Here is a 14,157-nt window from a genome sequence, read left to right on the forward strand (position 1 = left end):
AATATTTTTTGTATGTCATGTGGTGTATATTGTTTGTATGCATCGATGAGTGTATATTTGTGATAATGTTATTAGTTAGATGTAGGTATATGAGGGTCTTTTCCCGTGTGTCAATGTAAGTCAATGGGAAAATGGATTTGTGTAGTTTTTTTTCTAACACCCGAGATCTCGCACCTTTGATCATTTGTATTCGGATGAAAAATTATTAAATCTTAAAAATAAACATAGTGTAGTGTTTGTATGAGTGTAAGTGTACTTTGTGTAATATTTGTTTTGTGATTCGTGAATGTTTATTTTGTCGGTATATGTTTACTACTGGGTCTGAGGTGTCGGTAGAAATTTGAGCGTTGAGTGATTTTTGAGTGTCGGTAACTGAAATACCAGAGTCCGTAAGAAACCAGCGTTAGGGGCCTCTAACGCTGGTTTTCACGGCTAACGCCAAACTCCAAATCTAGGCCTAAAACAGCAGAGGTGTTGTTGATACGTAGGGAAATGAAAGTGAGCAATGGGCCAACTTAGTAATTAACTTTCGTATTAGAAATGGCTCTTTTCTATCTATATTATTGCCGTCCTGTTGTACTCTTTTTGTGTATAAGATATGTGTTCTGTAAATGTTGGATGAAAATAAAGATTTAAAAAAAAAAAAAATTGCATGCTCCATCTGAATCATGAAAGAAAAAAAAATGTAAGTGATACATGGTTAAGCCCAGGGAAAACAAAAAAACAAGCAATAGCTCTGTAAAAAAGCAATACAAAAGGTTAAAAGTCGATTGAAGAGTCAAAAGTGTGTACAGAGCATGTCTTAAATTTTTCAGGCTACATGTCATAATCATACACCTGATGTTCAGCTGAGCTGTTTATTCTTTAAAAAAGACGTAGACACAATATCATTGGATGAACATTTACACATTAAGTTTAACCCATTTTATGTGCTCATAAATTGCTCTTTACTATTCAGTATTCCAACCTCAATGATAAATGGAATTTATGAATTTTGGGAATACAAAAGAGCAATAAACATATATATTTTTATGTTGAATTTTAAACGCTCACATTGTTACTAAGATAGGTATGGCAGAACACTATATCCCTAGATGACCTAAACATTACTAATAATAACTACAACAATTAATAATATTAAACTCTAAGCCAAGTTTTAAAATCCAATACACTTCTTGACGTGATAGTATCTTGGTTCTATCACCCCCTTTTGTTGGGGTTTTAATAGCCTCTATTGCTTGCCACTTATAGGATGACACATTTCTATTGTTCACCTCCAAACAATGGCGAGATAGGGCTGAGCATTTGTGTTCATTAGCAATATAACCTAGATGTACACAGCATCTCATGGGACATGCTGTACAATATTGCACTAAAATTAGTTATGGTATTTTCTTTATTTACCATTTCTAAAAAAACAAAATTAACCACTTCTGTTTCATATGGTTAAAATGATTTTTAATGTTTCCTTGCATATTAAAACTTTAGACTATTTCCATGTTTTATATGTGCACTGTATTTTCTCTAGTTAATTTATAGTAATTGGTGTTATAATAATTTGGTACGGTAAACCAAAATCTATAATTTTAACGTACAGCACTGAGAAAATTAATATTTATTTAACTTGATTTAGAGAGCTTATAGTCAAAAGAGGGCCAAGGCTTATGAACCAATGCATAATTCAGTTTATTATCTTCTTCCCTCTGTATTTCTGATATTGTTATAGAGGAGGTCCTGCGCACTCATATTGCTCACTGGTGGTCCCCAGATGGAGAGAGGTTGGCTTTCCTAATGATAGATGACACGTTGGTACCCAATATGGTTATTCCTCAGTTCACTGGAAGCTTGTATCCCAAAGGAAAGCAATTTCCATATCCCAAGGTAAGCAAACCCCAGATTAATATTTTGCCTGTACCCTGACTAGTAAAGCACAGAGGAAAATAATGAAGCAATGACCTATGTTGTACAAGGCAGATAATGAATGTACTTATTAAATGTGTTGCCAGTGAAGACTCTGAGGAATAATATAAAGCAAGCTATAGCATTTTTATAACAGCATACTTTAATCTAGTAGCAATAGCACAAAGCCATAATGTACTACAAATAATTAGAAAGAACCATAATAAAAATATATTGGATATTAAGTTGATTGCAGCAACCAAATAACACAACATCACAAAACACACAGATGAAGTCCACAAAAACATTATTATTTATTATAAACGTAGACAATCTATGAAAAACTTTGGTTTTGTAGTATGAAAATGGTGCAATAATAGTAGTGAGACAGTAGGCCCAGGTAAATGGCTGGGTGTCAGTACAATACTTTAACATTTGTTTAGTCTCTTGCCAGAAACCACAGGGCCCAGGTGCAAAAATCTAAGAAGCCCCCCCCCACCCCCCAAAAAAAAATAAAAGGGGGGATTTGCTACATATCTTTATTTTTATTTTATTTTTTTATTTTTTTTTACATTTAACACAGAAAACAAAAATGTGAATCAGACTACGTCTGCAAAAGGAGGTACCTGCCCATAGTCTGGGAGATGGTCTGACCCCCTATTACTGTATATAGTGACACTGTTTAACCCACCAGTACTGTATATAGTGAGTTAGTGACACAGTCTGTAATCTGCCGGTGAGATGGCTGGCCTGACCCTACCCGCCCCAGTAGGTGACCACAGAAGTCAGTGACATGGTTCAGCCCCCCATACTGTATATTAGGGTTGCCACCCATCCCTTAAAATACAGGACAAAAATAACACATGCTGCAGGATGTGCAGGGAGGAATATGAATAGTCCTTCCCTTTAATCCTCAATTATCCATTTTACGTGCTGGAGTGTATTGAATTGTTTACAAATAGCTCATTTGTCTTTATTTTTGCATTTGAAATAGCTGTTGCCTTTGGTATCTGCACCTATACTGAAAATGTTAATACTTAAGTAGTGACTATAGAAAAGCTATGTAAGTAAGCATAGCCAGCAGAAGAAATTACACTCGCAAAGGTAGGAAAGATAAGTAATAAATGTTGATTTTTAAATGTTCTTTCTAATCATTGGGCTTTGGTATAGAGATAAAGATAAGATGTGGAAGCATGTGTGTATATAGAAAATGATAAAATAAGAGTATCTGATTTCCCTGCAAGCTCGTCCCATTTTAAGGGGATGTGGTGTCACCGAACAAAATCAGCTATTTAATACACAAAAATAAACACAAAGAAGCAATGTTGCATATATTTTATACTTTGCAGCAGGCATAACAAGTATTAGAAACACAGTAAACCAATTTAACAGTACACTGTCCCTTTAAGAAGAACAAGACAATTATAACTTATCTTTCAAAATACTAGGAAACTTAGAGCAGGGGTTAAGGTTGTGACGTGATACATCTTGGATATGACTTTGGATTACAAATCTGAAACAAATTGGTACAAACTCATGTATTAAATTTAATGACTGGAAATGCTACAATAACATTTTGTTTTCTTTATAAGGCTGGACAAACTAACCCTACAGTTAAACTATTTGTGGCAAATCTATATGGACCGACTCATACACTGGAACTTGTACCTCCTGACAGCCTAAGGAACAGGTAATAACTGCATCATGTGATTTCAAATATTTCTTAATTGAAATGAAAAAAAATGTCTTGTAGTTGCCTCATCACCCAAAAAGCATGCAATTAGTGTATAATATGAGGGAAAATAATAATAATAATCCTTATTTATTTGTAAAGTGTTACAATGTTCTGCAACACTGAATACATCATTGGGTCCTGTATAGAAAAATACACATTTTAGCAATGGAACAGATTCAGGAGGATAGCAGTACTAGTGCAAACTATGATCTGCAATTCAACATGTTGTATAATATATATATACACACAATGGTGGAAAAATATCACTATAGTTTACTAGTCAGGGGTAAAAGGTACAATTATTAGAACATACAAATTTTAAACAGTTTCCAATTCACTTTTGTTGTGAAATTTCCTTTGTTCCCATGTTATTCTGTGTTGAAGAGATATCTAGATAGGCATCTGGAACACTACATGCGGGAAATAGTGCTGCATCTAGTGCTCTTGCAGATGGATAACATTCTTATGAAACTGCTGTCATGCAATGCTTCAGACACATGAACACTCCTGAGTTTACTACCCTGCTTTCCCAAGATACCAAGAGAACAAAGAAAATGTGAAAATAGAAGTCAATTAGAAAGTTGTTTAAAACTGCATGCTCTACCTGAATCATGAAAGAAAAACATTTTGGTTTCATGTCCTTTAAAAGATAGGAGAAAGTCAAATTTTACACAATAGTGGAAAAAGCAGAGAAGAAGGCGCCACAATAGTGCTCTATCAATGGGGTAATAAAGTCACGCACAAGTCAAATGTGAACTTACGAGATCCAAAGCACTTGATAAGTGCCACAGGTGCGGGCTGAACTATTAAAGCTGTCCAGCGAGATTTCCTCTCAGCAAGAGTTGTTAGCTACAGTCTCGTAGTCGTCAGTCCTGGACCACCGTATTTCGGTATCAATAAAAGTATCAGCAAATGTACCCAGTTAAAGGATAAATAAAATAAAGCTTGTGATGTCAGTATAAAATCAACTTATTTTATTGTTGAAACACAACGCGTTTCCCGGTCCTCCGACCGTTTCATCAGGTGTCTGATACCTGCGTTGTGAAAACGCGTTGTGTTTCAACAATAAAATAAGTTGATTTTATACTGACATCACGAGCTTTATTTTATTTATCCTTTCACTGGGTACATTTGCTGATACTTTTATTGATACCGAAATACGGTGGTCCAGGACTGACGACTATGAGACTGTCGCTAACAACTCTTACTAAGAGGAAAGCTCGCTGGACAGCTTTAATAGTTCAGCCCGCACCTTTGGCACTTCTCAAGTGCTTTGGATCTCGTAAGTTCACATTTGACTTGTGCGTGACTTTATTACCCCATTGATAGAGCACTATTGTGGCGCCTTCTTCTCTGCTTTTTCCACTATTTCTAGATTCCTGCTTGTTTTTGTCAAACAACTTTGGAAGAAGATTGCTGCCTTTTTTCTACACGGAATCAATTGGCCATTTGAGACTGTCTCCTTTATCAAACTCAAGGGTGTCTTTCGTTTGGAATACTCTGATGGGGACTGTATTTGTGGTTTGAAGAATATCTTACCTATGTCTTTGCTCATTTAGGCATTGCCTTATCATATCACATTGCTTTTAAAGCATTGTTATAATACATCTTTGCTGCATATGTGTTTATTTTTAAGCTGTATCACATATATTTATATTTAATATTTTTTGATCACAATATTTAACAATTATGTTTGCTTGATCAGCAGTGATATTGTTTTTATAATTGCACTTCAAGATCCCACATTTATAGTTGGGTATTCACGTGAATAATTTTATATATATCTTTATTCGTTGTCCTTAGAGAGGGATATACGATTTTTTAGTGACACATCACTATTTCATATATTTTTTAGGCGCCTTTAACATATTACACATATCAAATTTTACACACAAGCTGCAATTTCTTACTTGTCTGCTATTATTGGGAATGTCAAGCCCTGTATATGTGTGTGTGTGAGTGTATATATATATATATATGTATATATATATGTGTGTGTGTGTGTGAGTGTATACAGGGAGTGCAGAATTATTAGGCAAATGAGTATTTTGACCACATCATCCTCTTTATGCATGTTGTCTTACTCCAAGCTGTATAGGCTCGAAAGCCTACTACCAATTAAGCATATTAGGTGATGTGCATCTCTGTAATGAGAAGGGGTGTGGTCTAATGACATCAACACCCTATATCAGGTGTGCATAATTATTAGGCAACTTCCTTTCCTTTGGCAAAATGGGTCAAAAGAAGGACTTGACAGGCTCAGAAAAGTCAAAAATAGTGAGATATCTTGCAGAGGGATGCAGCACTCTTAAAATTGCAAAGCTTCTGAAGCGTGATCATCGAAACAATCAAGCGTTTCATTCAAAATAGTCAACAGGGTCGCAAGAAGCGTGTGGAAAAACCAAGGTGCAAAATAACTGGCCATATTTCAGAGCTGCAACATCACTGGAGTGCCCAAAAGCGCAAGGTGTGCAATACTCAGAGACATGGCCAAGGTAAGAAAGGCTGAAAGACGACCACCACTGAACAAGACACACAAGCTGAAATGTCAAGACTGTGCCAAGAAATATCTCAAGACTGATTTTTCTAAGGTTTTATGGACTGATGAAATGAGAGTGAGTCTTGATTGGCCAGATGGATGGGCCCGTGGCTGGATTGGTAAAGGGCAGAGAGCTCCAGTCCGACTCAGACGCCAGCAAGGTGGAGGTGGAGTACTGGTTTGGGCTGGTATCATCAAAGATGAGCTTGTGGGGCCTTTTCGGGTTGAGGATGGAGTCAAGCTCAACTCCCAGTCCTACTGCCAGTTTCTGGAAGACACCTTCTTCAAGCAGTGGTACAGGAAGAAGTCTGCATCCTTCAAGAAAAACATGATTTTCATGCAGGACAATGCTCCATCACACGCGTCCAAGTACTCCACAGCGTGGCTGGCAAGAAAGGGTATAAAAGAAGAAAATCTAATGACATGGCCTCCTTCTTCACCTGATCTGAACCCCATTGAGAACCTGTGGTCCATCATCAAATGTGAGATTTACAAGGAGCGAAAACAGTACACCTCTCTGAACAGTGTCTGGGAGGCTGTGGTTGCTGCTGCACGCAATGTTGATGGTGAACAGATCAAAACACTGACAGAATCCATGGATGGCAGGCTTTTGAGTTTCCTTGCAAAGAAAGGTGGCTATATTGGTCACTGATTTGTTTTTGTTTTGTTTCTGAATGTCAGAAATGTATATTTGTGAATGTTGAAATGTTATATTGGTTTCACTGGTAAAAATAAATAATTGAAATGGGTATATATTTGTTTTTTGTTAAGTTGCCTAATAATTATGCACAGTAATAGTCACCTGCACACACAGATATCCCCCTAAAATAGCTAAAACTAAAAACAAATTAAAAACTACTTCCAAAACTATTCAGCTTTGATATTAATGAGTTTTTTGGGTTCATTGAGAACATGGTTGTTGTTCAATAATAAAATTAATCCTCAAAAATACAACTTGCCTAATAATTCTGCACTCCCTGTATATATATATGTGTGTGTGTGAGCGTATATATATATATATATATATATATATATATATACATTTTTTTATGGTACATACAAGTGCAAAAAGATTATTCTCTAATAAGTAAGAGCATTTTATAACTATGGGGTCCATCACAATCCATTAGAAAAGATAATCAAATTATATATCTACAAAAATCCCCATGACTTTTAAAAGTGAATGTTGTAGAAAACAGATTGTGATTGACCCCTTTAATGCACTACTGGGACCTAGCTAAACAGATGATGAACCAATGACAATACAGATGTATGTGGTTGTAGAGAACTGTGCCTAGATTTATTTATATATACAGGCTACACTATAAAAGACCCCCTAACTGGATCTTGGATTCAAAGTACCGAAAAAGGGAAAGTTGGCTAAAGTATATATAAAACAGGATAAATCAGGAACAAAGCTGACTGAAAAGGAGGGTGATATTGACAATGGTATATATAATAATATATAATATATTACACCTACAGTTGATCTTTCTATATAGACAAATAAGTATAGGAACTGGTAGTTTCAAAATGCTCATAACAATTTATTTATATTAAAAACTTATATAAAAAAAATGTAAGTAAAAATAGTGACTCAGGATTGGTCGCTCTCACATATATATTATGTCAGGTCAAAAACTGTTCAGATAAAATACAATACAATCTGATTCAATGTTATAGAAATACATGTGCAATAAAAGGTGTGAAACTGTGGAAAATACAGTAAAAAAATGGCCAAAAATTGCGAAAAATTCAAAAATATATAAAAATCAAAAATTAAAATAAAAAATCATATTGTGAAAAATATGTGAAAAAATATATGTGAAAAAATATATATTATATTAAAGTGTCCAAATCAAATTGGCAGAGAGGTGTAGTAGATGAAGAGTGACGTGTAAGGAAGATGAGCCTGGCAGAGGCATTCATTATGGGTTGCAAAGGAGCTAGGCAGCAGCTGGGGAGACCAGAGAGGATGGCATTGTAGTAGTCGAGGCAGGAAAGGATGAGAGAGTGGATTTAAATCTTAGTTGTGTCTTGTGTAAGGAAATGTCCCATTTTAGAGATGTTTTTAAGGTGGAAGCTGCAGGATTTAGTCAAGGACTGAATGTGTGGAGTGAAAGAAAGATCTGAATCAAATGTGACCCCAAGACATCGGGCATGCGGGGTAGGGATGGAGTTGTCGACAGTTATAGAGAGATTGGGGGTGGAGATTTTGGAAGAAGGGGGGAAAATAAGGAGCTCAGTTTTGGAGAGATTTAGCTTAAGGTTGTGAGAGGACATCCAGGAAGAGATGTAATAAAGACAGCTAGTGACACAGGTTAGCAAGGAAGGAGATAGGTCTGGTGCAGAGAGGTAGATTTGGGTGTTGTCGACATACAAAAGATATGGGACTATATTAGGGAACCTTAATGATGACATGTAGATTGAAAAGAGAAGGGGACCAAGGACAGAGCCTTGCGGTACCCCAACAGAAAGTGGTAGCGGGATAGAGGAAGTCCCAGAGAAGGCTACACTAAAGGTACGGTTAGACAGATAGAAAGAGAATAACAAGAGGGCTGTGTCACAAATGCGGAAGGATTGGAGGGCTTGGAGCAAAAGAGGGTGGTCAACAGTATCAAAGGCTGCAGACAGATCAAGAAAGATAAGCAAAGAGAAGTGGCCTTTGGATTTTGCTGTAAGTAGGACATTGGTAATCTTAACGATTGCTGTCTCCGTGGAGTGATGGGGAAGAAATACAGATTGCAGTGGGTCAAGGAGGGAGTTTATTGTAATAGAAATACATTGGAAACTTTAAAAATTGTATGTTCAGTCTGAATCACAAAAGACAATTTTTGGTGTTCAAAGCCCTTTAATGAAAATTAAAAATAAACCTTTTTTTTAAGTAAGTTACTAGTTATTTGTAATTATCTTCTAAAGTTATGAAGGACTCAAAATGAAACAACTGACTGTGAGAATCCCTTTCATGATGAAAGATACAAAGCCCTTTTATTTCTGTGACATAGTTTGCAATTCGCTATCTCTCTGAAGTTTAGTTATTGACGCACAAGTAAGGTCCCTGAGCTTCATTCTCATAAACCTGTAGACATTATTGCATCTCATCTAAAAAATACATTACCTTTTTGCCATTTGTTTAGCAAAATCAATCAATTAATCTATCCAATCTATCTAATCTATCTATTTAATCGTTCTAACTAATCTATCTATCTATCAATCTATCTAATCTATCTGTCTCTGTCTGTCTATCTAATATATCTATCTAATTTATCTATCATCTATCTATCTATCTATCTATCTATCTATCTAATATATCTAACATTTCTATCTAATCTATCTATCTATCAATCTAATCTATCTGTCTATCTAATATACCTATCTAATTTATATATCTTATTTATCTATCTAATTTATCTATCTAATCTATCTATCTAATCTAATCTATCTAATCTATCTAATCTATCTGTCTCTGTTTGTTTATCTAATCTATCTATATCTATATATATATATATATATATATATATATATATATATATATCTGTCTCTGTTTGTCTATCTAATATATCTATCTATCTATCTATCTATCTATCTATCTATCGAATATGATGTGTGCACAGAGAAAAAAAATTGGACGAGTTGTTTGTCACAATATTTTTTCTCTTATTTTCTCTTTAGAGATTTTTATATCACAATGGTGAAATGGATCAGTAACACCAGAACAGCAGTGAGATGGTTAAACCGACTGCAAAATGTTTCAATCCTAACAGTGTGTGAAACCACCACAGGGGCATGCAGCAAAGTAAGTGCCATTAAACTCTTAGAACTAGATGTGCAGAGTGTTGTGATGTAGAATCAGTTAACTTGTAATGTGAGGGAAATGACACATGTAACATAATCAGTTACATAAATGTCAGTGTGATTAAATGTGTGGTTAGTTGTTTGGTAACATAAATGTGATTATGTGTGTGACAGAATTAGTCATGTGCAAGTGTGATTGCATCTGACATGATATGTAATGTGTTAAACCAACACTGTATTATTATCACAGTTCTGCAGCAGTTTAAGCATCTCCCATGTATTTTAATGTCTATGAAGAAATAGATATGGTTAGCTCCAAAACAAAGGTTGCTGAGCCCAATTACCTTGCACATGCACTGTAGTATAAAATTTGGAGTTTTTATTTTTTTTAATTATAAAATAAGGATATAATAATTTTATATTGTCCCCTTTGGATTATTAAAGGGACAGTTTACTCAAAAATGTTCTCCCCTTTAATTTGTTCCCAATGATCCACTTTACCTGCTGGAGTGTATTAAATTATTTACAAGTAGCTCCTTTACCCTTATATTGGCATTTGAAATAGTTAATTTAGCATGTGGTATCCCCACCTATTCTGAAAGTTTGTGGCCGCGCATACCAGCTATAGATAAGCTTTGTAAACACAGCCAGCAGAAGAAATTACACTCCCAGTGCGATATAGCAGAGATAAGGTAATAAAATGTTGATTTTCCATTGTTCTCTCAAAGTATTGGTGATTGTTTTAAGGACAGATATAAGATAAAGAAGCAGGTATATTTGCACAATGTGATACAGTAATGAGATCTGATTATACCTACAAGCTCAACCTATTTTATTAGGCTGTGGCTTCAAAACACAAAATCAGAGCTTTAATATACAGAAATAAACCTTAAAAAGCTAATTTTCATACATTTTTTACTCTGCAGTTGGTAAAAAAAGCAATTGTAAACACATTAAGGGAAAAACTATTTTACAGTATACTGTCCCTTTAAGAATTTAACCTGAAGATTCTAGATTTACATTTTCATGTCTTATGTTTCAGGGGAACTTGAAACTACAGGGGTAGATTGCAGCATCCCCTGCTTGCTAAATCTATCCTTTAACTCTGTTATATATCTTTCCCTATTTGGCTTTCTGAGATAACAACTGCTAAACAATGCACACTATACTAACATTATAGCCAGGGCTAGCCTTGTTCACTGCCAACTAAAGCCCAGATTGGCTCCTCCAAATTAGGTAAATAGTGGGTGGAGTTTGGCTATTGATAAATAATTGCAGTAAAAAGGATGTTCATAAGTTTTTAAAACATTAACCCTTGGCTGATATGTTGTTCTACAGCAGCACAACAGAAATGTAATTACAAGCTGTTTACTCTCACTTTAATATACAGCTTGTTTTAAATACAATTATCATTTTCTATTTATAAACACAAGATTAAAAACTTGTGTCTCAGATTTTATGACTGTTCTTCTGGCATAAAAACAGGACACTGGTTTCTGTCAACCTGGAGCAATGTCCATTGTTAAAGTGTTGGAATAAAATGTAGTAAAACGGTTTAATTGTTTTTTGTTTTAATAAGAAGTCTGAATAGATACTAATGACATCTATAAAATATTCATGTGTTACAGTACATTGTTTCACTTATGTTACCTTAAGGGACATAAAACTCAAAATTCTTTCATGATTCAGATAGAGTATAACATTTTATAGTAGAGACGGAGTCTCCCTCCTGAGGTTTTCGTGTGTACTTTTTACCTGCTTTTTCCCAATAAAGAATTGCAGGATCGTATGTGCAGCTGTTTCCTGTGTGAAATAACATTTTAAACAACTTTCCAATTAACTTCTATTAAAAAAAATGTTTTGTTCTCTTAAAATCCTTTGTTGAACAAGACACAATGCACTACTGGGAGCTAGCTGCACACATCAGGTGAGCAAATAATAAGAGACAGATCTGTGCAGTCAGTAGCTAGCTCCCAGTAGTGCATTGCTTTCCAAAATAGAAATGAATTGGAAAGTTGTTTAAAATGACATGCTCTATCTGAATCACAAAAGGAAATTGGGGGGTTTAATTTCCTTTTAAAGCCTGCAAGTGAGAGATTTTTTTAACCCAGAATATACAATTTTATCAGCTAATAACTATATCAACGTTTTTATTTTCATAACAAATAAGTAACACTAAACTCATATTCATAGTATGCAAATGTAAAAGCGCTTGTTAAAAATATTTTTTACATGAAAAAGCCTCAGAATACAAAAGAATACCTTTATTTTTCAGCACTGGAACACCAATTTCTTAATGATAATACATTAAAAAAACGACTGCATAATAAAATGCTATATATTATCTGCAACAATGAACAAAATAGTTGATGAAGACATATAGGGGCCTAGTTATCAAGCCGTCAACCTCAAATACGCTGGAATTCCGCAGCGTATTTGTGGCGAGGCTGATTCGCCTTAGTTATCAAAGGCTAGAGACCGGCAAAAGTAGAATTTTGTGACGTAAACTTCGATCCGCCGGACTCAGTCCGACACAGATCGATTCTTACGTCACTCCAGATGTTCCGCACACAAGTACGGCACAATCTGACTACTTTTGCTAGTTATAAAAAAACTAGCAGGTACGCTCGGCACTTTTCCGGCCCAGCGTATCTGGTTTTCAAACCGCCACCCTGGAGGCGGCGGATCCCATAGGAATCAATGGGAGTCTGACCATAGCGAAAGTACAAGTTCGCTGCTGCCAGACATCCCATTGATTCCTATGGGAGATGTCTGCACCTAACACCCTAACATGTACCCCGAGTCTAAACACCACTAATCTGTCCCCCCTACACCGCCGCAACTAAATAAAGTTATTACCCCCTAAACCGCTGCTCCCGGAGCCCACCGCAAGCTACTCTATACATAACCCCTAAACCGCTGCTCCCGGAGCCCACCACAACTATAATATATGTATTAACCCCAAAACCGCTGCTCCCGGAGCCCACCGCCACCTACATTATACCTAGTAACCCCTATCCTGCCCCCCCTATACCGCCGCCCTCTATAATAAAGTTATTAACCCCTATCCTGCCGATCCCGCACCTCGCCGCAAATAAATAAATAGTTTAACCCCTAAACCGCCGCTCCCTGACCCTGCCGCAACCTATATTAAATTTATTAACCCCTAATCTGCCCCCCCTACACTATCGCCACCTATAATACATTTATTAACCCCTATCCTGCCCCCACTACACCGCCGCCACTGTAATAAATTTATTAACCCCTAAACCTAAGTCTAACACTAACCCTAACACCCCCTAACTTAAATATTAATTAAATAAATCTAAATAATATTTCTATTATGAACTAAATTAATCCTATTTAAAACTAAATACCTTTAAAATAAACCCTAATATAGCTACAATATAAATAATAATTATATTGTAGCTATCTTAGGATTTATTTTTATTTTACAGGCATCTTTCAATTTATTTTAACTAGGTACAATAGCTATTAAATAGTTATTAACTATTTAATAGCTTACCTAGCTAAAATAAAGAGAAATTTACCTGTAAAATAAAAACTAACCTAAGTTACAATTACACCTAACACTACACTATACTTAAATACATTATTCCTATTTAAAACTAAATACTTACCTGTAAAATAAACCCTAAGATAGCTACAATATAATTAATAATTACATTGTAGCTATCTTAGGATTTATATTTATTTTACAGGTAACTTTGTATTTATTTTAGCTAGTTAGAATAGTTATTAAATAACAGCCAATAGAATGCGAGCTCAATCTGATTGGCTGATTGGATCAGCCAATCGGATTGAACTTGAATCTGATTGGCTGATTCAATCAGCCAATCAGATTTTTCCTACCTTAATTCCGATTGGCTGATAGAATCTTATCAGCCAATCGGAATTGAAGGGACGCCATCTTGGATGACGTCCCTTAAAGGAGCCTTCATTCGTTGGTAGTCCGTCGGTAAAGAAGGATGTTCCGCGTCGGCGGGATGAAGATTGAAGACCCCGCTTGGAAGATGAAATCGCCTGGATAGAAGACTTCTTCAGCGCCTCTTGGAAGATGACATCGCCCGGATGGAAGACTTCTTCAGCGCCGCTTGGAGGATCACTTCATCGGATGGAAGATTTCTTCAGCGCCGCTTGGAGGATAACTTCTGCCGCTCCGGGTCTC

The 14,157-nt window shown here is 35.7% G+C and overlaps 1 protein-coding gene across 1 annotated transcript in view; it reads left to right on the forward strand.

Moving 5' to 3' along the window:
* DPP10 (dipeptidyl peptidase like 10) overlaps window positions 1-14,157 on the forward strand; it is a gene marked incomplete at its 5' end in the record, with an annotated part of 707,293 nt that overhangs the window by 592,729 nt on the left and 100,407 nt on the right. Inside the window, 3 exons of the mRNA XM_053698006.1 lie at window positions 1,727-1,881; window positions 3,492-3,589; window positions 9,846-9,969. Of these exons, the coding sequence (XP_053553981.1) occupies window positions 1,727-1,881; window positions 3,492-3,589; window positions 9,846-9,969 (377 nt within the window). The remainder of the gene's footprint in view (window positions 1-1,726; window positions 1,882-3,491; window positions 3,590-9,845; window positions 9,970-14,157) is intronic.

Source organism: Bombina bombina, chromosome 1 (assembly GCF_027579735.1).
Source record: "Bombina bombina isolate aBomBom1 chromosome 1, aBomBom1.pri, whole genome shotgun sequence".
Classification (NCBI taxonomy): domain Eukaryota; kingdom Metazoa; phylum Chordata; class Amphibia; order Anura; family Bombinatoridae; genus Bombina; species Bombina bombina.